At 45.0% G+C, this 27,531-nt stretch overlaps 2 protein-coding genes across 3 annotated transcripts; both read right to left on the reverse strand.

Moving 5' to 3' along the window:
* Positions 1-1,857: 1,857 nt before the first annotated feature.
* Positions 1,858-16,654, reverse strand: TENT4B (terminal nucleotidyltransferase 4B). 2 transcript variants are annotated; one of them, XM_048515800.1, is made up of 11 exons: positions 16,419-16,651; positions 14,142-14,188; positions 13,155-13,275; positions 11,518-11,625; positions 8,975-9,103; positions 8,082-8,295; positions 7,267-7,393; positions 7,066-7,169; positions 6,433-6,620; positions 5,272-5,436; positions 1,858-4,059 (listed from the first exon to the last, which is right to left on the reverse strand). In XM_048515800.1, exons 1-11 carry the CDS (start codon positions 16,506-16,508, stop codon positions 3,883-3,885), a joined length of 1,470 nt encoding a protein of 489 aa, XP_048371757.1. In that variant the 5' UTR covers positions 16,509-16,651; the 3' UTR covers positions 1,858-3,882. The 2 variants fall into 2 exon arrangements, with proteins under 2 accessions (XP_048371757.1, XP_048371758.1); XM_048515801.1 differs by lacking the exon at positions 5,272-5,436 and having other exon boundaries at positions 16,419-16,654.
* A 2,602-nt stretch (positions 16,655-19,256) lies between these two features.
* Positions 19,257-26,999, reverse strand: HEATR3 (HEAT repeat containing 3). The gene is made up of 10 exons (XM_048515822.1): positions 26,774-26,999; positions 25,400-25,572; positions 24,675-24,762; positions 23,360-23,472; positions 22,563-22,672; positions 22,285-22,425; positions 20,995-21,275; positions 20,646-20,736; positions 19,730-19,884; positions 19,257-19,426 (listed from the first exon to the last, which is right to left on the reverse strand). Exons 1-10 carry the CDS (start codon positions 26,897-26,899, stop codon positions 19,340-19,342), a joined length of 1,365 nt encoding a protein of 454 aa, XP_048371779.1. The 5' UTR covers positions 26,900-26,999; the 3' UTR covers positions 19,257-19,339.
* Between the last annotated feature and the right edge of the window lie 532 nt (positions 27,000-27,531).

The following is a 27,531-nucleotide window of genomic DNA, read 5'->3' on the forward strand; positions in this document are numbered from 1 at the left end:
ATGACAGAATCCTTGGAACCAGAGAAGCTATTTTATTTCTTCTTGCAGATACCTGCTTGCTCATTTCCTACAGAGGCCTTGGCAGCCAAGAAAATGCAGGTGAGACATTTTACCGGAAGGGCGAAACCTTTTTAACAATAAGCACTTTCAGATCTGATTATTTTCATGTTATTTGTAATCTATGTTCTTCATACCCGATGGTAGCCTTTGTCTATGCATTTTCCCCTCACAACGTGCTGCAGCACATCTAGGTTGATTTGTTGATACCAAACATTGCGGGGGGGGGGGGGGGGGGGGGGGGAGGAGAGAAACTCCCAGGAATAATAAAATTTAAGAGGAGGGGGCGAAGCAATGAGGGGAGGGACCAAAAAAAGGGGCAGAGCAAATGCCAAAATTGAGGTTTGGCAACCGCACAAGGGGTATGGAAAGTAACATGTTTCAGTACGACCTGTGGGGAAAATAACATGTTTCAGTATGACCAGCCTGCGAGGGGGAAATCCACGGAGGAAACATTTCCAGCCTGAAAACATTACAAAGGGCATATGTGGAATAGGCCAGCATTTACCTCTTGCTGGCATTGGAAAGATGGAATGTTGTAAAGCCTTAAACCCAGGTGGTAGTGCCTGTTCTGGGTAGGGCAAGTTGGATCCACAATTTCACCTACATAAACACCTGTAGACCCAGATGCCTTGCTTCCATTGCTCTGTTACCTGCTTCTCACCTTGGTGTAGTCAAGACCCTCACAAAGTCAAATTTCATTGTGTCCAAAGGTTGCAAGGACATATTGCATGCTCCTAAATTGGCTATCAGGGCATTAAGTTGGCTATTGGGAGAATTGTACATGTTTTTTTTCTCATTGTCATGATTATATGATGTCAGATGATCTGAAAATGGGAAGCAAAGAAAAGTGGAGGTGAAGAAATCGCATGTATTTTTAAAAAGAAAATAGATGTCAAGTGATAAAAACTCTTTGTCTTGAAACATTTATTTTTATATATATTTCACAAAATTTTCACAAAAGAGTATCGAAACTCAAAGAAGGAATTAGACTTAAGTCAAATACAGAGATGAAATGTACAAGATCAATTGAGCAGGCAAAACTTAAAAAGGTCTTGAAAGTTTTGCTCGTTTTACTTCAGATTGAAAAAAAAACGAACAGTTCAACTGTTCGGTTTAAATAAAGATTTGCAAGATATACAGTGTTTTTTTTAATTAATACAATGCTGGTCAGTTTGAGGCAGTGTAAATACCTCAATTTATTCCTTCATGCTTCTTCTCTCCAACCCCCCCTCCCCCCCACTTCTCATTAGAAAGATACTGTTTACCAAAATGAAACTTGAGCACAATCTCGGAAAAGCTATTTTTCCATTAAAATTTATGAAAACCATAAATTGAGGCAAACCTAAGATTCCCAATGGAATCAAGATTATCTTCCTGCTACCACCACATTAAAAGAATCAACATGCTTAGTGGAACGCCAGTCTCTGCATCCAGACAGAACATCTGTTTCCAACAAAGAGGGAGATTCTCCAAAAAAAAAAAAAAAACGGAAAAGGAAAAAGTCAGCGTGGTTAAAGCGTAATATGGATCCACACATTACTTATCTGTAGCAGCTTTTTGCAAAGAGCGGCCAATGTAATTTAGAGTTTGTTCCCAAAAGGCAATGAAGGTAGGACTAGGGATTTATATCACCCTCCAAAATGAACTCCCAATATTTCATGTAATCTAACATGACATGCTCGTATTAAAGGCTGGGAACCAAAATCTGGTCGTTTAAAATAAAATTTAAAAATGATCTCAATAAAATATGGATCGAAAACTTAACATGTCATCAATTCCACATCCCTGTTTTTTCCCCTTCGAGCTGAATGTTTTCTTCGAGCGTAACGTTACTTATGGTGAAAATATGTAATCCCCTCCCCCACCCTCCCCGTTTCCATTTTTTAAAATAACAAGGCTTTTTACCAGGTTGAGTAATTTTTTTTTTATATTACGTATAAGTTTTCAGTCATGACAGATTTGGTCGAGTCGCATTATTTTTATTTAAAAAGCTTGTGCACTGATCAGTGCTTATTAAAGGTCGGGTTGGTCTGCAGTAGATAAAAGAAACATCTAAAAGCTATTATCCCCCGATAAAAGGATCATCGTCGTCGTCATCATTCTCCAAACTCAGCCTTCCATACTCAACACGCACGCGTCAGCACACAAACTTTCCTCTTCAAAGAAAAAGTTTACAGTAAATGTCACTTTACATTCTAATAATTAAAGTGCTCCAAATCTTTTTTTTTCCTTTTCTTTTTCTGCAAAACAAACAAACAAACGACGCCAGTGGCTACAGCGCTACACATTCCCGTTTGCATTCATAGCAATGTATTTTTTTTTAGTGTCTTGTTAACGGCATGGCCCAACTAGGAAGCATCCACCCGTTTATGGATTCTCGGCGGGAGGGCGGTGTTTGCACGGAGGAGGGAGGGTGACGATTCAGCCAAAACAAATGGGATCTGAGAAAAATGTCAGCTCTTCAAGACAGCAAGACAAATTTATTTCCATTATTGAAGATGCGTTCTAATCCTTAAAGAGTAGATTTAAAATACTGCAAAGGGGAATGAGAGAATACTTGAGTTAACAAAAAAAAAACCCTATTTTTTTAGACATTTTTCCCCCTAAAGGACTTTTTTTCTTTTTTAAAAATGAAGAAAAACGGGGGGGGGGGGGGAGAAAGAAGAAAGGGCAAAAATTTGAGAAGGCACAAAAAATCAAAAGAAAGGCAAAAGATTCAGCAGAGTTCTTGAAATGCAGATATTAACTCTTTGTTTTTTTGAATGCAACAAAACAGGACAAAGCTGTGGGGTCTCCTCCATCTCTTCCCCCCACCCCCCAAAAAAGTAGCTTTGTTTCCTTTGAGAAAAGAGGGCATTTTCCTTTGCATGGTATCCAGAATATCTCATTGCCGATGAGGATGCCACTTCAGACACAAGGTGAAAGTTCGTTCTTCTTCCCAACGAGGGACCGAGATCAGGGCTGACATCAGGTGTGAGAAATACCCCTTTTACAAAAACAAATCCTCCCGCCCTGCCCCTCCCCTCCCACCCTCCGGAGAAGGGACTTGTGCGGACCCATGAATGTGCTGCTGCTTCAACGCTTGAGGAGGAGAAGAAGACGAAAACCCCGAGCTACTACGTTGGAGGCCAAGCTGACAAATTCAAATAATTTTCTTCTCTTCGAATGAAGCCTGGGAGGGAGGCCGAAAAAGGAACCGTTTCCTACCATTTAAACAGTAATGTTATGTAAAAAGTATTTCAACAAATGCCACTATTACAAATGTCAATTTTCCTTTCCTACACGGTCGTCTATAGATACACAATAAAATGGTAAATATATGCAAAAATAATTTAGAAATTATCATGCGTGAATTTTGCTCTCTCCTCGGAAGGCTGGGCTTCACTCAAAACGCAGGCTTTTCCTTTCTCGCTTTTTGATCGTTTCTCCCGTTCTGAGCGGATGACGAACCCTCCCTGAATGCATCGAGTCCTATGCCCTCTAGAAGGTCATTATAAAAGCTGTTGGGAGATATTTATTTTACATTCAAGCTTTTATATCCTAAACAACCCTGTTGTAGCATACGACTTATCGGCAGCGGCCTTTTTCTCCTCTTCCCCTCCCTCTTTTTTGTTGTTGCTGTTATCAGTCTTCATGATCTGTTCCGTGGCAAGCTGGAAAAACTTAATGCACACTGCTAATCAACGTTGTTGGGTCCCCCCTCCCCCAGCCCCCAACAGTCTTGGGAGAGTCCAGATGAGACCCGGGAGTCACTATCCAACTCATCCTTGTAGCTCGAGGCCATTGCACACAGAAGAACAGTCAACCGTCCAAATAGGAAAACTATCTACAAAGGTCCGACAGGACTGGGTCCCTCTTGTGTTTCCTTTTCTTCCCGTAATACTGGTGCGATTTGCTACCCGGGTGCTGCTTGTTAGTCACCGAGGTACCGTGGCTTGAATTGGCTGGACCTTGGAAGCCTTTGCTGGAAGAAGCGCGGAACAACCGTGTGGATCCGTGCTGCAAAGAAAGGACGGAAGCGGTATCAATGCACTGTTGACTATTTGGGCCGTGTTGCCGTGACCAAAAAGGCAAGCAATGCCGGGTGCAGGCAGCACAGGAAGTCCTGTGGAAACCCCAGCAACAGGAGGCTAAAAAGATTTTGGATACTTCCCCACTTCATTCCAGGGCAACCTGGCCTGGCTGAGGAGCAAGATTTGAGTCCAGCAGTGCCTTAAAGGCCAACAAGATTTCCAGGGTATGAGCTTTCAATAGTTAAAGCTCTCTTCATCAGATATTTGTCGGATATCTGACTCCCACAAGGTTATATCTTGGAAATCTGGCTGGTTTTTTAAGGAGCTGTTGGACTCAACTCTTGCTCTTCTAGGTCAGACCAGCCTGGCTGCCCACCAGAAACTCTCCTGTCTAGTTATTATCACCATCATCATCTTGGGGGCTTGTCTAATCTTAACGGAAAAATCCCCCAAAATATTTAGCAAATTAAACTCCAGAGTTTCTGTTTTCACCAGAATTATTGGCTCTTTTCATGCTTCCAATTCTTGCAACACACTTCACTATTTTAGAAGAAGAAGAAGAGTTTGGATTTATACCCCACCTTTCTCTCCTGTAAAGAGACTCAAGGTGGCTTGCAAGCTCCTTTCCTTTCCTCTTCCTCTCCCTCTCCTTTCCCTTCCTCTTACAGTAGCTTGGTAGTGGGCCCTGATATAATCTTTGGGGGACTTTTATTTTTCTTGAGTTTGAATAGTAGGAACTGAGTTAGAATGGTGTCATTGCTCAAGTAATGGACTAGAACAGGAGTCTGCAACCTGCGGCTGGAGAGCCGAAAGGTTGCAGACCCCTGGACTAGAACCTGAAAGTCCAAGGTTTGAATCCCCACTAGGATATGGAAACTTGCTCGATGGTCTTTGGCCTTTAACTCCCTCTTAGGTTAGGCTAAGAAGGTTGCCGTTGGTGAGAATAAAATGGTGGGGGAACAACCAGGTTTTACTCCCCCTGGCATTCCCCACTGGGGAGAAAAAAGGGGGGATAATAATCTAAAAAAACGAATAAGCTGACTCAAAATGTTAAATGGTTTACATGCCACAAGTCATTATGCCGTTTGGGCAGGAGCCCAGGAAATACAGTACCCAAAGCCCTCAGGAAAAACTTCATTTAAAGAAGGCGTGGAGCCCGTTTCAGCCTTGGAGAAGAGAGCAAGGGTGTTCCACTGACCTGTGACTTGTTCACAACGCCAGATACGTTTGCCGTTTGGCTGCTTGGCATTTTCCCACTTGACTGCGTGGGCCCCAGCGACACGCTCTGAGCCACCGTTCGGTTGGATGCCGTCTGACGGCAGCCCAGCTGTTTAGAGGTTTTGCACGGTGTCCCGTCAGACTCCTGACGAAGACAAGAGGCAACAGTTGGAACACGCTGGACGCTGGTTACGCAAAATCCAACTCGAGCATCAGCCGGAATGAACCCTCATTACGTGCGTAAGTGGCTATGTGACTTCAGTTTTACTCGGCCGCTCACCCTCTGAAATTATGTACAGGGGCTAAAGAAGAGAGGGAGGAGGCTGGCGTTTTGAGCCACATCCAAGCATTTGCTTAAAGAATTAAGGCACCCTTCTCCTGTGACCTATCACTGCAACTGCGGAAATGCTCACAAGCTAAAACTTCCATCCCAATTAGTTTTCTGCCATAACGGGAAGCTGATCTGTGTTTTGTTTAATGTTAAATCACTGAAACTTCCATCTGCTTTGGATCCTGAACTTCAACAGGAGCTCTCAGCATCTCCTAATCCAGTGGTGGCGAACCTTTGGCACTCCAGATGTTGTGGACTACAATTCCCATCAGCCCCTGCCAGCATGGCCAATTGGCCATGCTGGAAGGGGCTGATAATAGCAATCTAGATACTGGAGATATAAGGATTCGCCACCATCAATCTAATCTGTGGGTCCTGACTCAAAAGTTAATTGTGAGGCCTGTGAAAAGGAGTTCCCAATGCTTATTCATGCTGTGTTTTTTCCTAAGTGGGCCACCGTATCAAACAAATCTGGACTCGCGGGGTCACCATACCGAAAAGGCTGGGAACCGCTGCTCTGAAGCAAGCAGTCTGCGAAAACGCAGCAGTGCTAAGCGCCACCTGAACCCTCTAGGACCCCCCCAGAAGCTGAACGGGCTTTTGCCCCTTTTCCCTAGCAAACTTTTGCTAGACGGGCATCATCTTCTGGAAGCCCCGAGCAGGCTATTCCGCCATTGGCCTCTGCAGTGGTCTCTGTAATCACTGGCCTCAGGGTACGGGGGGAAGGCCCAAACTATTCTAAGGCAGAAGCCAGAGTGTTGCATGGGTCTTGACCATCATATTGACTACTGAGAAGTTTTTAATACGTACTACGTCGCTGGAGCTGGAAAGCGTAGAAGACGACGACGACAGAGGTCCAGAGGAAGAGTTTGACGAATGCTTGCTTGGCGTCTCGGAGGTTTTACTTCTGGGTTTTCCTAATGATTCGCACTCCTCAGAGTGGTTATTGTTGCACTCGTCTAGCTGCTGGTTATCGACGGTCGAAGACACCCCGTTCCCTGGAACAAAGGCAGTCGGAGAACAGAATGAACAGAATGCTCCCACTTGTAAGGGGCTTTCGGTGTCATAAGCCAAGCCTTGATTAATTTTCTTCAGCTGGAAGAGCCAGCCCAAAATTGTGGAGCCAGTCTCAACCCCCCCCGGGGGCATGTCCTTTACAAATGGCAAGCTTAGACTTGCACTGTATGGAGCTGCACTCTAAAACATGCATAAATACTGGGTCAGATCCAAAGGATTGGTTTCCAACAGTACACAGAAGATGCCAGCCACAGATGTGGGGAAAACACTGAGAGCAAAAACTAGCAGACCATGGCCAGAAAACCTACAAGAGCAAGTGGATTCTGACCGCAAGAGTCTTCAACAAAGCCTTCAAGAATGTGCACGAAAGAATTTCAGATTCAATCATCCACTGCCTGCAAGCCCCGGTTCACTGGGACAGCTTACCATTGCAAGACGTCTCTGTGCTGTTCTGCACCCCCCACTGCTTTGATATCCAGTCTCTGTACGTCGCCACTTCTTGCGTTACTCTGATTATTCTTCCCAATATACTGCATTTTAGAAAGAAAGAAAAGATTTTAAGGGATGGGTGGAGAGGGGAAGCAACAAACAATGCTAATGGACTTGACTCAAAGAATAAACTTGCACCTTTCGCTTTCGTTGTTGGGGTAATATTTAGCTATTGGCGAAACCGCGTGGCTCAGAACGACATATGCATAATCGAAGGCCTGTTTTACTTGCATGGCACCGTAGGAGCTCCTCCCGACATCACTGCCTTAAAGAAAAACAAACACATCACAGGGATAAGGTAAGGTAGCAACAGAAGGAGCTTGTAAGCCACCTTGAGTCTCCTTACAAACTCCAAACTCCTCCTCTTCTTCTTAAATGTTGGAGAATTACTACAGACTCCTAGCATGTTCCCTGATGAACGTGATCAGCAAATAAAAATCTATTGGTGGTCCCTGGCCCGAAAGATGCACTGCTGGTCTCGACCAGGGCATAGGGCATTTTCAGGCTGGTGAGACCGGAACCCTTTGGGACTTGATGAAATGCCACAGGGCTTGTAAGACAAGGCTGTTCCACCAAACTTATGGTTGAGGCTGCTACAGTTGTACCATTCATAGGACCTCCCTCTCCTCCTCCTCTCTATTGTTGATATTGGCAGAGTTATTTTAGCAGAAACTGATTTTATTTGCCTACTGCATTTTAATTGGGTTTTTTAAATGGTTTTTACGTTTGATTGTATTTTAAATGTTGGAAGCCGCCTTGAGCCCACAAGGGGAAGGGCAGCATTTAGCAATTATAAAAAATTAAAACCGTAAAAGGTTTCAAAAAACACTGGAAAACTAGATCAAGACCAGAATCATTTTGGGTTTTTTGGTCTGTCCCAAGTAGCTCAATCTACAGTCCAGAAGGCTTTTGTTCTCTGTTATACCCAGTGAAGTAAACGCCGGCCCCAATACCTGGTTGAAGCGGGTCTTCGATGTAGAGCATTGATGGTCTGTACCCATCCAGCATATTCTTCTGCACTTCATCCTTGGCCACGTACGAACCGCCATCCGTTATTCGGATGCCTGTCTTCAGGTAGTTGAAATGACGTCCATATAATTCAAAAAACTCTATTAAAAGGACACCGTAGTTGGCATTGGGTGTGCAGGCGTCTTCTCTGGGATGCAGCTAGGGGAAAGAAAACTTTCATTTAATGTTTCCTCACAGCCATCTCTTGATGTCTTTGCTGCCAGTTTAAAACAAGCTAATAGGGCAAAAAGCAATTCTATGGCTTAGATGAACAACAACAACAACAACGGTTCATCCCACTTCAGGCACACTGAGCAGAAATAGTACTTCTAAGACAAAACTGCAAAATTTCAAAATCCCCACAAAATTGCAACTAGGACATCAGTCTGAACTGAGACAGCAAGGCCCACTGCATTTAATTTGTATTTGAGAGAGCTCTGGGTTTGATTCTTGAAACGATTTCTTTTAAAAAGGTTAAAAGAAAGGGAAAAGAAAAAAAAAATTCGGACTCGTTCTCCAGTATAAAGGTAGGGTCAAAATTTTTTACATGGATTTTCAGGTTACGGGGAGCGATGTGGAAGGATAACTGTAGAAGTAAAGCAGGATCTATCCATTAGCAAACGAATAAAACATTTCTAACAGTGATTTTCCAAACGGCAGAGTCTGACACCCAGCAAATAATCTTAAAACTCCACAGTTATACAAAATTAGCCTTGCTGGATTAGACTAACATCCATTCCAGCGTGGCCATTCAGGACAGACATTTTCACAGCAGAACTTGAAAGAGGAACAGTATATCCAGGTACCATCAGGAAATAATTCTGCTTATCAGACTTACCTGGAGGAAGCTGACAGCCATTAAAAAAAGACTATAAGAACCAATGCCACCTGTGAATACTTCGTTGAGATCCCTCTGCAGCAAAAACTGTTTCAATACTAAAACTAGATATGGCAATACAGGGTATTTCTGTAGGAGAAGAGAAGGAGAAAAGGAGAATAAGATTAGTGGCTATTACTGCAACTTGGGGGAAAAACAAGAACATTTGTTATATGACAGATGCTGTTTAAGGCAGAAATTGACTCAGCCAGAACAAACTCGCTAGATTCAGAAAAAAACCCTGCCCTCTGGCACCCTCTGGCGGAAATAACGTAAACAAACACACAACACTACACACTCCCTAGAAAGAAGATTATCCTGGGTCTTCCGAGATGCGTCTTCTCTAGTATCAACTGCCAAGGCCTAATCTGGCAGGCAAAAGCTATTCCTCTGTGAACAGCCCTGGCGACTCCAGTCAGACACAGCTTGACAGATCTCCCAGGAAAAGGGTCCCTCCAGACTATGTATCCTCCACTATCTCAGGGGAGGGGTTTTATCAGGAAATAAGCCCCAATGAACCCCCACCCTTAAGAACATAAGAAAGAGCCTGCTGGATCAGACCAGAGTCCATCTAGTCCAGCACTCTGCTACTCGCAGTGGCCCACCAGACACCTTTGGGAGCTCACATGCAGGATGTGAAAGTAATGGCCTTCTGCGGCTGTTGCTCCCGATCACCTGGTCTGTTAAGGCATTTGCAATCTCAGATCAAGGAGGATCAAGATTGGTAGCCATAGATCGACTTCTCCTCCATAAATCTGTCCAAGCCCCTTTTAAAGCTATCCAGGTTAGTGGCCATCACCACCTCCTGTGGCAGCATATTCCAAACACCAATCACACGTTGCGTGAAGAAGTGTTTCCTTTTATTAGTCCTAATTCTTCCCCCCAGCATTTTCAATGTATGCCCCCTGGTTCTAGTACTGTAAGAGAGAAAAATTTCTCTCTGTCAACATTTTCTACCCCATGCATAATTTTATAGACTTCAATCATATCCCCTCCTCAGACGTCTCCTCTCCAAACTAAAGAGTCCCTTGCCATCCAGTGAGCATGCACAAGATTGAATCGTTAATATGACTGGTAAAGGACATGAGTTTAGGACAAGCATTCATTTCACCTCAGTTGACCTAATGACTAAGGGCTGCTTGCTGCTTATTGCTGATTTGCAAGGATTTCCACTGCAGGGATATTATTTGTACAGAGACTCATCATTTTTCATGTATACTCTGGGATCCCTTTTCTGTCTGTTATATGTCATCCGTGTACTGTATTATTCGGTATAGTATTATTTGGTATAGTATTTTTAGTCATTTCTACTGAAGGTTATATTTTTAATGCTCTTTTTTTTTTGAGCCGAGCAGAGTTATTTTCCTTGGAAAGCCAAGACTTCCTCAGAATCTCAGCACCCCTGCCCAATGGACCAGCACTAAAAACTGGCCACTGCTTGTGCTCAGGCAAGGAAAACAGTAAACGTTAGCCTTGACGCATGGAACCTAAGAGCTCACAGCTCAGCCTCGCACTACGCTGCTTAAAACCAATGAAAAATGTGGGCTCTGTCGTTCTTTTCCCAGTTTCCAGCCAGCATCCTTAAAGGAAGAAGAGATAACAGAGATATTCCAAAGTGGCAAGGTCTTTCCCATTTCCCTTCTGCACTGAAGCGGAAGCTAATATTGAATCAAACCATTAGCCCCACTGAGGTTGGTGTTGTTTACTCAGATAGCTTTCTAGGGCAGCGGTTCTCAACCTGCGGGTAAGGACCCCTTTGGGGGTCGAACGACCCTTTCACAGGGGTCGCCTAAGACTCTCTGCATCAGTGTTCTCCATCTGTAAAATGGATAAACGTTAGGGTTGGGGGTCACCACAACATGAGGAACTGTATTAAAGGGTCGCGGCATTCGGAAGGTTGAGAACCACTGTTCTAGGGTCTCTTGCAGAGGTTTTTTCCTATTACCTACTACCTTGTTCTTCTAACCGGAGATGCCGGAGTCTGAAGCGAGACTTTCTGAATGGCAAGCAGATGGTTCCCTCCTCTTTTCCTTCCAAGCCTGACAGCAGGGCCTGTACCTTGATTTATGCCCTTCTTATTGCAAGCGCCTTAGCAATATTATTAAAGTATGATTTATGATACCACTCGCAAGCAGCAGCATTTCCAAAGAGCCAATACTTAACACCTTTCAGTTCCTTTTCCTTTTAAAAGGGTACATTTGTACCGCTTAGGCTACAAAAAGAGAACAGGCTCAGGATCTACAAAACCCACACTACCTGTACAAATGATTTAGACCTCGTTTTGTTTCCAATTTTTCAAAATAAGCTTAGACATCAAGCTTCCTAAAATTTCTCTACAACCATCTGATTAATTTATTTCCAAAGTTGAGCGGGAGAGAAAAGATCTGCAGTGATCAGATGGATTACAACAAGAATGTGCCGGGCTACGCAATAGCTTATCCCTGACTAGAATTTGAGGCACTCTCTACCTTTGCATTGAAAGTTTCTATATATTATCGCCTGACCTTGATAAAATCTGCAATGAGATCAGCAGCTTTTACACCGTTCCGCATGTTAAAGCTGATGTCAACTTTGACTTCGGTAAAGGAATCAGTCAGTTTAATAATAGGTACCTGAGAAAAGATTTTAAAAATATATGCATCAGTGAGAGGTCTTGTTCAGCTATATATTTAGGCTACTGTGGATCTGCACACCCAGTACAATTAAAATGAGAACCTATGCAAAACCCAAACGAGGACAATAGGTGGTTTACACAGTAACCAAGGATTTTTAAAAAACCACACTCCCGAATACAAAGCCATTGCTTTCAGTTCTGAACAGACAGCAGGGGGAGATAGAACCCAGTAGAATCAAGCTATTCTTCACACAAAGCGTGCCTCTGGAGAGCGAACGATGGGGAAGCAAGCAGGGGAAGGCTTCCTGAGTTACTTCTCAAAGACAATGGGGCATGCTCAGCAGCAGCATTGGGTGCAAAAAAGAACGGACACTCTGTATGTTCCCAGTGGTGCTGTCAGCTCAAGAGCAGAGTCCCCAAAATATTTTGGTATGTGTTTTTCTTCCCTGGAAGAGCCAGGGGAGATGAAGAAGAGGAGTTTGGATTTATACCCCACCTTTCTCTCCTGTAAGGAGACTCAAGGGGGCTTACAAGCTCCTTTACCTTCCTCTCCCCACAACAGACACCTTGTGAAGTAGGTGGGGCTGAGAGAGTTCACAGAGGACTGTGACTAGCCCAAGGTCACCCAGCAGGAATGTAGGAGTGTGGAAACACATCTGGTTCATCAGATAAGCCTCTGCCACTGTCAGGCAGAGGAGTGGGGAATCAAACCCAGTCCTCCAGATTAGAATCCACCTGCTTTTAACTACTACACCACGCTGGCTCCCAGTGCTGTCTACTCAGACTGGCAGTGGCTCTCTGGGGTCTTCTATAGATCTTTATTTAGGGTCTCTCACATCCCCTACTGCCAGATTCCTAAATTGAAGGTGCCAGGGATTGAACCTGGGACCTCAGGCATGCCAATCAGAGGCTCTCCTGCTGAGCTATGGCCTTTCCCATCCTTGGTTGGACTGGAGTGGGCATGTTGCTGTCTGCTGGTGCTCAATTCCCAGCAGAAGGAGATTCATGTATATAACCTACAACAATTGTACGATGTGAGCAGAGAGAAGCGATCACACCACCGTGGGGTTTTCAAGGCAAGAGATGTTCAGAGGTGGTTTGCCATTGCCCGCCTCTGTGTCACAACCCCTGTAGTCCTTGGAGGTCTCCCATCCAAAATAGCCAGGGCCAACCCTGCTCAGCTTCTGAGATTCAGCGACATCAGGCTAGCCTGAAGCTACCCAGGTCAGGGCGGGGAAATTTCTATTTTGCCATATTTTCCCACAAGGGCAGGGGCTCTTCTTCAACTGAGCACCAAGCTCAACCACACATCAAGGGCCCTCTCACCAACATGAGTCATACACTGGAAGAAGGGGAATCTGCACAAAAGCCAGAGTAGAAGAAGCAACAGTGACTGACAAATCATTTGCTAATTTTAATGAGTAACGTCCATCAGACCAAGGTCAGCTGAACAAAGGCTACAAGGGAATGTATTTTCCCCCTAGAATACAGGGTTTTTAAGAAAAAATTTAAAAAATCATGACTCACAGTTGCTTTGTCTAAAACCTTTACTGAATTTTCATCAGCTACGTTGTGTTTTCTAAGAGCCTCTTCGAGGGTCCAGAGAGGCAAATTCTCCCATTTTCCAAACACCACTAAATCAATATCACTGGAAAGAAAAGAAGGCAGACATCAGGTTAAAGACTCTTCAGGGAGCGTGTACAACATTAATAAGACAACCAGATTTTCTTTTGCACAGAACCTAGAGCAGAGACCCGAGACCCGTTTGCTGTGCTAGGGAAACCTGCAAAGTTCATACTCCTGTGTGACCCAGAAGGGTCTCGCAAGCCTGAACCACTTCCTAACATGAAAATAAGCGTATCCTTTGCAGAACATAGCCTTAACGCTCCAGTCCACTATCCCTGAAGGAAACATCTCCCAACTCAATACAAGATGAAGAAACCAGAACAGGATATTAATGTCCTCACATGACACAGGTTTATTGCGTAAAAACGTGCAGGGCACTTCAACATCACTGCACAACTTTGCCAGTTCAGGTGCAAAGCAGGAGAAACATACAACCTTTTCAGTTAAGATAATCTTAGGCTTCAGGTACATGTCAGGATAGGGAGAAGAGGTCTATCTTTAATGAAAATGCAAATAAGTGTATTCCAGATCAAATCAAGCCTGAACTCCCCCTAGAAGCGAAAATGACTACACTAGGGCTACTGTACTTTGGTCACATGATGAGAAGGCAAATCACTGGAAAAGACAATAATGCTAGGAAAACTGGAAGAGAGCAGGAAAAGAGGAAGACCCAACATGAGATGGACTGACTCCACAATGGAAGCCACAGCTCTCAGTTTGCAAGACCTGTGCAGGGCTGATAACGATCGGATGTTTGGGAGGTCATTGATTCATAGGGTCATCATGAGTTGGAAGCAACTTGGTAGCACTTAATAGGCACACACACAGAGGGAAAAGAGAGAGGCTTCTCAGCTCAAACACAATGAAGGACAACAAACCTCTACTTACCTAGTAGGTAAATATAAGCCAGTCTTAAAACTCCCAAATATTTGCACCTGTAAAACAAGTGGGAAGTTAAAATCCTTCATCAAACACTTATGGCAGAATTAGTAACGTTGATGAGTGATGCCCTCAATGGGTCACGCTTTGGGGAAGTGTCAGAGAATCTAAAGCACGAGTGGATCAAAACTCTGGATGCATCCGAATTGCCCCACAGGGCTAACCCTGAACTTAACAGTTATTTTGGCACAGCATCAAAAAGTTACTTGTGAGTTGCTCAAAGGCAAAAACTTTGACCCCTTGTATTTTTAACTGATACTTACCGCTGAGAAAAGTAAAGTGCTAACAAAATAGCTTGTAGCGATGTAAGGAAAAATGAGATACTTGTCTCTTGTTTCGTTATATCGCAAGGCTGGCTTTTAATAAGTAAAACGCTTTTAATGGTGTACGCTCACAACTGTACTGGGAAAAGAGGGACCATTAAGCATCCTTCCCACATCGGATGAGTCATGCACCTTCAGTCATCTACTCCCAAGCAAAATGTGAATTTCAACTTCAGATATTATTGCTTCCCATGTTTTAGCAACTGTCTTCAAATAAACTGGGTGAGTGTGGATGCCAACGGCATGCTGGGATCTATGCAGAAGCAGCTCAAGACACATCCATTTGCCATGCATTGAAGTAGCTCTAGTACAATCATAGTAGCAAGCCAGCACGGCATAGTGGTTAGAGCATTAGACTCGGAGACCCAGGTTCAAATCTCCATTCTGCCACGGAAGCTTACTGGGTGATTGTGCCATGCCTTCATATTAAAGACCAAACACCAGATTATAGTTTTACATTTTCTCAAGGTGTTTGTTCCTTTTAACAAAAAGACTTTCCTTTCAAGAACAACAAATACCTTTCATTTTCAAACAACTGTGACCTGCCACCTCCAGGATTATTAAAGCTTTTCTCAGCCACTCTTACGGCGGAGCAGAGTTTAAGCCAAGAAGGCTCTCACCAAAAAGGAATGTTTCCGTCTAAGAACATTCCCTGGAGCGGCTCAACCAATGACACAATTGCTGGCTTCTATAAATAAAACCATACTTTCTGAAATACTAGTTTAATACCATCATATTTTTCTAAAATCCTGTTTTGAGCACTTGAAAAAATCTTGTTTTGAGGAGGAGCACAAATATTTACTTTTAGGGGGAGACACTGCCACACTTCACCCTCACCTTGAGGCTCAATGAATTTTTAATCAGTGCTACAATAGGGGCGCCGGGGGGACTATTTGGAAATGTCTTTCTGGAAGGGAAAAGACAAGGAGTGTTTTTATCGACAAATCTAAAAGTACGCAGTAGATTTAAGGAGCCTAACTTAATTGAGAAGAGGCTGACTTGGATAGCGACCGGGGCAGGAGGTGACGGTGGTGAACACACCGTGAATTTGTGCAGCTATTCCTTGGCTAGTAAGTGATTTACAGAGCTTTTCAAACAGCCTTCAGTATTTACAGTGATAGCAGTCACTCAGATAGAACAGCTACTCAGTTGCAGCCTTTGTGTCATTCTGAAACTCACTGCAGTTTACTGCATAGCAGAAAAACTCCACAGCTCACCACGGTCAAAATTCAGAGAAGCATTTGCTTCACCGCTGTATTCTCTGTGTGTGTTGGGGGTAAGGGGGTTACCAGCAATCAATCTATCCACCCCACATGCACTTATGTCTTTCTTTTAGGGCTCGGAGAGGAGAGTAAATATGGCCTACAAACAGTGAAGTGGAAGACGTTAAAAGGGAACAGAGCAAATGAGGGGTTGTGGCTTACAGTAGAATTGAATAGAGCTTTAAATGGAAGATTTGTAGCTCCTTTGCCTTGGGGGGGCGGGAAAGGGGGCTTTCATTCATCACTAGGACTTCACTACAGGAAAAGTCTTCACAACAAGCTGCTAATATCTTCACCTTGGTTGGCCCCCTCCGAATAGCGCTCCGATTCTTTCGGAGTTTGAGGACCAGCCCACCCCCAAAACGAGTCATGTCACCCACTTTTTTTTTTAAAAAAAAAAAGGTATGAAAACACGTCTTGTTTGCATCATTTGATTACAGACCTCAGGGTTCTTTCAAGGGTTTATACAGTATAAAGAGACCCCTTCAGTTACAAATTTGAGCCAAAGCTGAATGTCCACCTACAATTCTTATCAGGAAGCAACAGCATAAAAAGAAAACAAACGCACAAGCGGCACAGAAAAAGGTGCATTTTAAACGAAAGCGGCGGCCAAGGATAACCAAAGGGGTCGTCAGCCTTACCTCTGCATTGGGCCAGAGTTCCTTTATAACGTTTTGTATCCTATTGACTACTTCCATTCTCATCCTTCCTTCTTCGGATCTGGGAGACATGTACTTGTAGAAGTCAATAATCTCTTCATGAAGGCTGGAAGAGAGGGGATGAACGAATTATGCAACAGTAGTTCCAAAACCTAAGGCTCTACACATGCAGACGTTAACAGTCTGAGCTTACATTTGATTTCTATAGAAGATTACTCAGGATTACACTTGAACTGAACATGCACAGTGTGGCCAACCTGGCAGCGTCATCATTGTATGCCAAGTTACCCCAGACTAAACCCTTGACTTGACCTGTAGTAACTACACAGGATTGCACTGAGAAGGACGCATAAGGCTTTATAACACATCCCACGGAACATGAGCCACCACAGAAAAGGCCCTGATTTTGCTTTTGAAAGAACAATCAGGGCAGAAACATCTGCAAACAACTATGCATGGCGCTTATATTTTGAGTTTCTTCGACAGCGGGAATATCTCATTCCATGCTGTCGCTTTGAAGACTGGGGAATGGCAACTTGGGGAAGGAAATTAGTAAAACGGACACCTTCTTCACAGGTCTCCTGCATCATGTCTAGCTTGACTGGTTGTGATTTCAACCAACTGGGTCCAAAAATAGAGGGAAAAGCTGCTCCCAGAAAAGTTGTCAGCACCAGACACTTCACTAATCAGAAGGTACTCTGGCCAATAGTGAACATGCATTTCCTAGCAAACCCAACTGGTTTTCATTTATGGCGTCAAATTCTGGTGAGCATATAACCGGCGAGACAGTTCTGGGCAGGATTCTCCATGGAAGAAGGAAAGGAAGAGGAATGCATCTCTGATCGCAGCAATTCCTCGTTTCATGACAGAGTGCTGTGGCACCTGAATGCCACCAGACCCTGGAAAAATAAGAAATTAAAGCACACGCTGCCTCCAAGGCATGGCCCAGTTCAAAATGGGGACCGACCACTACGTGGCTCGGTCTCTTTTAAATTCCCAAGTGTCTGTGATGCTCTGAGTGCTGCCCGCTTTGAATAAACTTTGAGTAAGGCAGAGAACCCAAAACCAACATTGAAAATACTAAATCAAAGTGACACTCTATTTTAGAACCAACACTGGAGCATCTAAGGTCACCCCACTGTAGGTAACAAAACCCTCTTGTTTCAATACAGTCAGAAGTCTACCCCCAGCAGCTAAGAAACACAAACACTGTGCAAAGGCTTTTATATGAAAAAAATGCATAAACAATTTATTAAAAGCGGAGAATGCATACCATGTGTTCTGATACCACAATAAAAGGGCTCAGTGGCCTACAAGGCATCCTTTTCCACACAAACCGGCCCTATTCTGAGATCGTTACCCAGCCCTTGGAGGGTAGGTTGGCAGCTACTGAAGGGGCAATGCCTTTTCTGTAATGGTTCCCCAATTCACTTGGCATCTACTTCATCATTGCTGGGCACAGGTGGGCACCACTTCAATCCTCTCAGCTTTTAGCTATATGCAACTGCAGGTCTGCTGAGATTTTTTTAGTGGATCTATTATATGTCCGCTGGTGTTGATTTTAGCCTATTTGTCCTTCCGTTCTCGTATCATTTTTGCAAGTTAGTTATATAGGTAAGAGAGTGGGGGTAGAAAAGCAGGGCGGAATTACTTTTCCAAAGTAAGTTAAATAATTGATTTGGTGCCTAGAGGCTATTAAGTGTGGGGATGAGAGTTAACAAGATGAAGCTGAGACAGAACTGATGGCAACCAGAGGCCCTTGCAGATTGCAGGAGAGAACGCACAAGAGAATGCACGGATGGGGAGATCGGCTATGGGGGCTAGGGCCATCCTCTCTTTTTCCTATATGAATCCACCCTCCTATATGAATCACCCCACCTTCGGAACTCTCTCAGCTCCACCTACCTCACAAGGTGCCTGTTGTGGGGAGAGGAGGGGAAAGGAGCTTGTAAGCCACCTTGAGTCTCCTTACAGGAGAGAAAGGTGGGGTATAAATCCAAAAATCTTCTCTCTGCTTGCGTTCGGTATTTACACAGCGTTTTCCAAGCCCAGACGTGCTCCTAAGCTTCTATTAACATTCTCAAGGTAAACCTAGGAAGATAGCCAGGCTCATTTTAATCCAAACTGGCAATAGTAGCAGGTGGTGCTGAAACCAACTGAACTGTTGTCTGGTGGACAGGGAATGCAGCCCTGCAGCCCACTTCTGTTCCGGCTGCACGGTTCAAATGGCCACAACCCACGCCCAAGCAAAGCTGCAAGCCAGGCAATATGAGAGAGAGGGGGAGCACACGTGTGCCCTGCAATCTGCTGTACCCTGTGCTGCCTTTGCACATGTATCTCAGTCAAATTTTCCCAACGGGGAAGAATTCGCACCTCTACCGTACTGAAAGCCTGAAAACTTGCAAAGTGTTTTCATACTTCCTTCTGTAACAGAGTAGGCAGTGAACTATTTGTTATTCCATCACAAACACCTTGAGATTACCAACTGATACATGCAACTTAAAAAGATAAAGGTAGCCCTCTGTGCAAGCACTGGGCCACTACTGACCCACGGGGTGATGTCACATCACAATGTTTACAAAGCAGACTACATTTATGGGGTGGTTTGCCACTGCCTTCTTCAATCATCTACACCAGGGGTAGGGAACCTGCGGCTCTCCAGATGTTCAGGAACTACAATTCCCATCAGCCTCTGTCAGCATGGCCAATTGGCCATGCTGGTAGGGGCTGATGGGAATTGTAGTTCCTGAACATCTGGAGAGCCGCAGGTTCCCTACCCCTGATCTAGTCCAAGACCTCCACCTGCCAGCCAGATACCTTTGAGAGCTCCAAGAAAGGCATCAGAGGGTGGGGTGGGTGTTCAGTTTTAGCAAACCTACACACGCCGTGAAAGGGAACAATTCCTACTTTTTAATAAGTGGCTTCCAGGCCGGACTTTGTGTACAGATGTCAACAGCAGTACTGTTGGGGAAGGCCGTTTTTTCAAGTATCTGGAAAAAGAAGAGAGCTGTTAGGCTTTATCATGAAATCGACTATTCTCCGAGATGGGCACGTCCTAAAATTCTGCCTCACCAAAAACACAGAGAGGGCTGGATCCAGCCAACATTTTCATTCAGCCTCTTGCCATTTCACTTCTAACTACAGCCATTGCCCTATTATCACGTTTCATGTTCCCCAACATAGCCATCAGGGAGGGGAGTGTCAAAGGAGCCCCTCCTTTCCATGTTCGCCAGGGGAAAAACTGGTTAGATTCAACCCAGTTAGCAAGGACGGGATATTCTGGTGGATTCTACCTTCTTTGGAACCAGGTGGTTCATGAGAGCCGTGTGAACCTCAGCGGAAAGGCAAAGAGGGGACATTAGCTTCCCGCCTTCTTCGTAGGAATTTTCCAAGAAGGCATCACTTTCGTCACTACTGGATAGTTCTTCCCACTCATCGTCGGAGGGCTCTGAGAATACACAGAAAAAAAATACCAGATTTGGGAAATGGGAATCAGATCTGAAATACGAAAATCCAGAGGAAAATGGCAACACATTTTTACACACAGTTGATGCTTTCCTATTTCTCTCAAATTTAGGCAAAATGTAATGAAGTTGCTATATCAAATGCATTTGACACCTCACAGAGTTTCCACTCTGTTTCTTCATTATTGTTCTAGTCCTGAAGTAGAAGAAAACCTTCTCAACAGGTTAGTTTAGATGCTCTCAGGAAGTCTCCAGGTGGTGGCAGCCGGTTACCAGAGTGCTTTCCAAGGAACCCTTGATCAAAGGAAAGTTGTCCAGCAAGGAAATGGACAGTTCCACCCCTTCCAGCATGGTGTAGTGGTTAAGAGCAGGTGCACTCTAATCTGGAGAACCAGGTTTGATTCCCCACTCTGTGACTTGAGGCTTATCTGGTGAACCAGATTAGCTTGTGCACTCTCACATGCCAGTTGGTGACCTTGGGGTAGTCACAGTTCTTTCGGAGCTCTCTCAGCTGCACCTGCCTCACAGGGTGTTTGTTGTGTGGGATTGAGAAGGGAGAGAAAGGAGATTGTAAGCCCCTTTGAGTCTCCTTACAAGAGAGAAAGGGGGGTATAAATCCAAACTCCTCCACTTCTTCTTCTTTCATAATAGACTGCAATCCTGACACATCAACACATAGATCAACAAAAGACGTGCATTTATTGTCAAATGAAAAGTCACTTAAATAAGGCTGCTAAAGACGTACCCTCACTACAGCACATATTCACGATGATTTCCAGAGCCGTCTGTTGAGCCAGGAGTAAAGAAGTTGCCTGTTTCAGCTCCTGCTTACTGCGCTGCAAAGCAAAGAGGAAAATCTGGGTGTTAAAGAGAATCTGGGCTGTGCATTTGGAAATGGGACTCAGGGGCAAACCTGCCAGTTCCCCTACAGCCGGAGGGTCAACCTCACAGAAATAGGAAGCCAGGTGGCCTGAAATCAAGAAGATATCCTGTTCATGTTTGTTTCCACGGTGAAAGCCCACATCCTCTCCTCACTTTACCCCAGGATAATTTTGCAGCATCACCTAGAACCTAGTCAACTAGGCCGCACTCACTGGGAGTAGATCCGAAATATCATTGTTTCCTTTAGTGTTTTTTGGAGGCGTTTCTTCCATCGCTTCATCCTCATTTACTTCCGAGCTGCCCCTGTCATCCACGCTGCCCTCCACTCCCAGCTCCGGTGAAGTTTTCAATCGTTCGGTTTCCTCCTCCTTCAACCGAATCACTGCCTCGCCGGCGTCCGGTTCTAAGCATTCTGACAGGGTCTTCAGGATAGCGTTAACGGTGCCTGCTTGGCTCCCGGAGGGTACTGTGCTCTTTATGTTCCAAATTATGCCTTGAGAAGGGGAAGAAAATGAGACTAGGCTAAAGACCCACAGTTGCCATGATGCTCAAACTGTGCAACGAAACCGAAGCTACAACACTGCTTTGGATCCAAAGAAGAAGAGTTTTGGATTTATACCCCACCTTTCTCTCCTGTAAGGAGACTCAAGGTGGCTTATGAGTTCCTTTCCCTTCCCCTCCCCACAACAGACACCTTGTGAGGTGGGTGGGGCTGAGAGAGTCCTGAGAGTACTGTGACTAGCCCAAGGTCACCCAGCAGTTCATTCCACGAAATGAGCCGATATATGGGGGCTCATCTGTTTGCATTGATCAAAGAAGAAGAGGAGGAGTTTGGATTTATATCCCACCTTTCTCTCTCGTAAAGAGACTCCTTCCGGGATACTCCTTTCCCTTCCTCTCCTCACAACAGACACCTTGTGAGGTAGGTGGGGCTGAGAGAGTTCTGAGAGGACCAGCACTAGCCTTGGAATGTCACCCAACAGGAGCGTAGGAGTGTGGAAGCTTATCTGAGTTCACCAGATGCAGCCTCTACCATTGGGTGGTGGAGGGTGGGGAATCAAACCCGGTTCTCCAGATTAGAATCCACCTGCTCTTAACCACTACACCACACTGGCTCGGATGGATCAGACCAACTGTCCATTTGGTCCAGGATCCTGCCTCACACTGTGGTCAACCAGCTCATCAATAGACGGAGGGCTTCATACTGCCACATACTGCCAACCCCCCCCTCCCCCCCCCCCCAAGTTGCAGATCAAGTTATTATTTTTTTTCTTTTGGAACAGGAGAGGAAGGATTTGTTTTTAAAACTTCAAAAGTAAAAAACAAATCAACAAAGCATTCCATGACAGGTAGGAAATACAGCATTCAGAATGTTTGGCTCGCACTTCAAAGAGTCATGTTACACATAGAACAGCATTGCTAGGATGCCACAATAATCTGCAGGAACTCTGACCAATAGTAATTCGTCGACAGAGGTTATTGTCCAATTAAAAAAATTCAACCTGCCACGAGCGTCCGTAGGAGAATGTGCTCCACAGTTTTGCCTGATGATACCATAGCCATTTCCAGCAATTGGTGTGCGGAAGAGTCAAAGGCCGAAAGCAGATCTGGGTTATCTTCTGTCACGGCCTGCAAGCAAGATGCTGTGGAAACAAAGACACATGGGAAACTTTTCACTTTCTCTGGCTCACTGATCCGATTCAGCTTCAGCCAGATTGCGTGACTGTGACATTTTAAAACCTAAATTATCCCTCTGAGTCACCATTTTCCTGCCACTTACCCACTGCCACAGCCAGGTCCACATTTGTCTGAAATCTCTTCAAATACTGGAGCACGACAGGCAGGCATCCTTCTCTGTTGAAGATGGAGACGGCTGTGCTGTTGCTTTCGCTAACAAGGAAACAAAGAGCTTGAGCAAACTTGCCTGCCTTATACTGAATCAGAAGAATTTCTATACCTTGGCTAAACTCTATTGAAATATCAAACTGGAAGTGCAAAATGACAATATATTAAATGTCTACATAAGCATGGACACAATGACAATTAGCCACAGAAGTCTTGCAAGAAGTCAGTACATATCCAATATTGGTGCTCAAATACAAAAACAGTTATCAGTGCAAACACATGAGGCCTCTGGTATCTACTTGTTTCATGGACCCAGTGTCTTCTGGTGAGCATCATGACCGACAACACGAATTTGAATCTTGGTCTCCCCCATCCCATCCAATCCCCCAATCATTACCAGACTGGGCCGCTATCACTTATATCTATTCCGGAATAAGGCCAACATCAAGTATTCACTCATACAATAAAACAGACCCACAAACCGTGTTAACAATGCTTGCTCAAGCAAGACACAACTTAAGAGTACAATCCTATGCAGAGTTACTCCAGTCCAAACCCACTGGAATTAAAGTAAACAAATTGCATGCCCCATTGGTACCGTTGTTTTCTCTGCTCAAGAAACAGAGCTGTTTGTTTCTTTGCAAGGACTAAACCTCGTCCCTCCATTTGGTTCTCAAAAGGGGTGAACACAAACGCACACATACGCAGCAGCTATTTCCAACTGGCACTTACCACACATTCCACAACAAGTTCACGGCCTCATTGGCTATGTCTTCAGTATAATTCTTGTTTGTGTCTTTGGTGCCTTTCACAGAGCCGTTGCTCTCCTCCAGCCCTGACTGGCACTATTGTAATCAAGGCAGTCCAAATAAAATAAAATAAAAATAAGTTGAAACATACTTCACTGTCATTGGAGAAGTTATATTTGTTAAGTCCTAGAAAGAATGTTAAAACTAACTCTGCAGAGAGAAGAATGTCCTCTTTCCTAGCCACTGGCAGCAGGTAACAGCCAGCATAATGATTAGAGTGTGAAACTAGAATCTGTAAGACCCAGGTTTGAATCTCAGTTCCGCCTTGGCAGTCACACGCTCTCAACCTAATCTACTTCACAGGGGTATTGCAAGTATGAAACGAAGAACAATGTAAGCAGCTTTAGGTCATCACTGAGGAAAAAGGTGGGATACAAATGAATCGTTGTCAGATCTAGAGACTGGAGACAATAATCGGACTTATGATATTGAATCAGAAGTCTTTATTGATCCCAGCAAATACCTGGCTTTCAGAAAGCCAGTTCTGCTGGACTAAGACAAAACAGACGCCTTTTCCCCCTCAGGTTTCCCGCCAGAATTCCTCCCTCCCGGATTCTCATGGAATGTGAGAAAGATACAATGGAAAGAGGTCTCAAGGCCAACGCGGCGATAGCTCTCTGTCACTTGCTGTAGTTAAGTACAGTTACAAGCATCAAAGGACAGAGAAATAGCAGAAACTAATATCCATTCACGTGTCAGAAAGTAAAGGCAATTGCTTCCCCCTCCCCGCTCAGGTGTGATTCTTCGCCCTGCCTCAAACCCCTTGGATAGCAGGAAGACAGCATCCTGACAATCATACGACTCCTGAAATTCCCCAAACACCCACAAATCTGGAGACAGCTGGATTAAATGGATCAATGCCCACCCTCAGTGTAAGGTTAAGTCTATTGTTGGGCTGTAGAGGAGAGCAATGCTGTTATTGTAATTGTATTTTCTTGTCCTTTAGTCCCCTGAGGGAGACACTTTACTTCATTTATGCTCCTCCTTTTGCCCCAATGAAAAAGCAGCATTCTCCCCACCTCCATTTTATCCAGCTGACAACCTTGTGAAATAGTTTAGCGTGAAAGCATGTGACTGGCCCAATGCCGCAACCACCCCCAGCTTCCACGGCAGAGCAGGAATTTGAACCTGGGTCTCCCAGATTCCTAGTTTGGCACTCGATCCCGCTAGCCCATGTTGACACAGCCCATTTTAATCCAGAAACTGGTGGAAACAAAGACCACAGCAAGTCTGCATACCTGCTTCAGTAGAGCTACGAGGGGCGTCATGACATCTTTCGTAACCATGTCGTCACAAACGTCAAACCCTCCGCAGGCGCTGAGATTGCTGTAAACAAAAGCCAAAGCACAGAAATGTAGAGATGGAAGGGGTCTCAAGGGTCATCCAGTCCACCCCCCTGAACAGTGCAAGAAACTCACAACGGCCTCACCCAAGGGCCCCTGCTCTATCTCCAGACAAAGGCAAAAAACCTCCAGGATTCTTGGCCAATCTGGCCTGGAGGAAAATTACTGCTTGACCCTGAAGCAGCGATCAGCATTTCCTTCGGAATGTAAGAAAAGGCCACAAGAGGCTGAGAACTGACTCGTCCCTCACCTCAAACACATATTTTCCCCCCTTTGGAACAAATCAGGTTGATGGGTTTTTTAAGTTGAGTTGACCTATTCAAGATGAATGAGTCATTCAACCGTTACCAGCCAAGATGGCTGAATGGAACCTCTACGTTTACAGGCAAGCAATGCCACAAATATGGGATCCTGGTGACAAATATGGAAGGCTGCGATCTGGATTCCCCACAGTTGGGAACAGGACACATGAAAAGATGGCTCTTTGGTCTGAATCCAGGTGACGCTTTCCAGGTGAAAGGCAAAGCAGAAGAATCTACTGAAGCACCGTTACGTCTCCAAAAGCATCATCCCGCTCTCGTTTGCCTGTCCCACTCCACCAGACAAGATTCAGGACTCACCGAAGGGCTCCCGTAGCCGTCTCTCGGACCGCCAGGCTCTGATCGAGCAGCATGGGCCCCAAACATCGGACGACATCTCTTTGGACAAAGGCCGGGATTGTCTGCTTCTGTTGCAGGAGTTTGGAAATGCTGGCACAAGCAAATTCTCTCACATCGGCACTAGGGTCTTGCAGCTACAAAAAATATAGATATATGAACGAGCGAAGTTAGAAGCTTGCACAATCATGTGTACCCTGTTTTTCCCCTGCAGGGTCCAACTATACAACGACAGCCAGCTACGGTTGGGTCTTAACCCAGAATCTGGAGCCACAGTTCAGGTTTGTTTACACAGGAAGGTTTCCTTTCTCTCCATGGCATGAGTATATTCTGAACGTTTTGTTCTGTTTTCCTGAGAAGAACTGGAGGGAACTGTGCTAGTACCAGGAGTCGGAAAAGCGTTCTCCGTCTATGATCCAAGGGAAAGAGGGAATAAGAAATTGGGATTCCACCCCCCACGAGTTGTTGCGGGTCTTCCACTTATTTGTATGAAACTGTTTTGTTGAACGCTGAAGTTGGTTCGAGGGGATCACCCCAAAGATCCACCAGCCCAAAATCTGGCAGAGCATTTATCTGGGCCAAGAAACACCTGTTAGTAAGTCAAATATCAGTTAAGTATTTTAGCTAATATTAATTAAGCATTTTTAAAAAAGCATTAACTGTATCAGATTACAACTGGAGAAACCTGATTTCAGAGGGCCACTCTATCACCCAGTGGAGCGCTCACACTTCTTCAGCACCTACCTCGAAGGGCTGTGGTGATAACAGCGGAGGGAAGCCCCGTGCCTGAGGAGGATGCACAGGGCTTTGTAAAAATACGAGATAAAGCAAAAGAGGTGCAGTACAGTGTAAAAGCATAAACAGAAACAGATCACCGTACTGGCGGCTGCTAAAAAGACCAGTACTACATACATACATAGGCCTTTACTGGGATTAAAAGTATAACCCAGTATAATAATTAAAAGGAGCCACAGTTTGATTCACGTTAAAAGTAATATAAAACAGAGCAGGAAACAACATTATAAAAAATGCATACGTTATAATTTCTCAGTACCTACAACTGGCACTTATTCCGAACAATTCCTAACGGCGCCCTGTAGGAAACCGGCTACCCTCTCACTGCAGAAGGACTAGGTCCAATTGGTTATAAAGTGCAGCTACTGGACCTCCGCAGAGCAACCCTACAAACCGTCATGCACAGGAGCCGGGTTTATGCCAGGGCGTTGGCAACCCCAGTTTGCAAGAGGGCATGCAAGACTTGCGGCTTTTGGACCCAGAAGAAGGAAGCAGGGAAGGAAGGAAGGAAGGAAGAGGGCCGGGCTGCTTGCTCTTCCCCACCTTCTCCAGCAGCTCCGCCGCCGCGGCCGCCTCCCCTCCTTCGGCCTCGCCGCTTCGGAGCGGCTTCGGAGCCCCGGCCGGCGAGAAGGGCGGCCGCCCGAACCGCTTGGCTTTGCTCTTGCCCATCAGCCCGGCCTGGGCAGCCGCCAGGAGGGGACCCCGATCCGCTCGGAAAGGTAGCCCGGCCCGCCTCCCCCACGTGGCCGCTGGGGCGCAGGCGCGGAGAGCACAGCCGGAGTCCGCCCAGGAGGGGGCTGGCCTGGCCTGGCCGGGAGGAGGAGGAAAGCTGGGTGCGTGGGTGGCTGAGCTCCCGGGCCTTGCAAACTTATATGGGGTGGGCGGCAGGGTCGGATTGAGACTCTTAAAAGGACCCAAGCACTGGAAAGAGTATGGAACTCCCCTACACTGTATGTGCAATTCGAAATAAAAACAATACTAAAATGTTCTATACATATACACGTAGACACATTGATTGATTGATTGATTGATTGATTGATTGATTGATTGATTGATTGAATTTATAGGCCGCCTCACCGCCAAAGGGCTCCAGGCGGCTCACAGTACAACTGTTTCCAATAACAGCACATAAAATACATGAATAAAACTTAACCCCATTAAAACAAATTTCCAACCGCAGCAGTTACTTAAAATTTAAATAAAGTTAAGAGCAAGCAAATTAAAAATACTGTTTATATACATTTTAAAATGAAATAAAATGGGCTACGGAGAAGGAGGGAGGCAGGAGAGGACTATTTCCC

Source organism: Sphaerodactylus townsendi, linkage group LG14 (genome assembly GCF_021028975.2).
Source record: "Sphaerodactylus townsendi isolate TG3544 linkage group LG14, MPM_Stown_v2.3, whole genome shotgun sequence".
Lineage (NCBI taxonomy): Eukaryota > Metazoa > Chordata > Lepidosauria > Squamata > Sphaerodactylidae > Sphaerodactylus > Sphaerodactylus townsendi.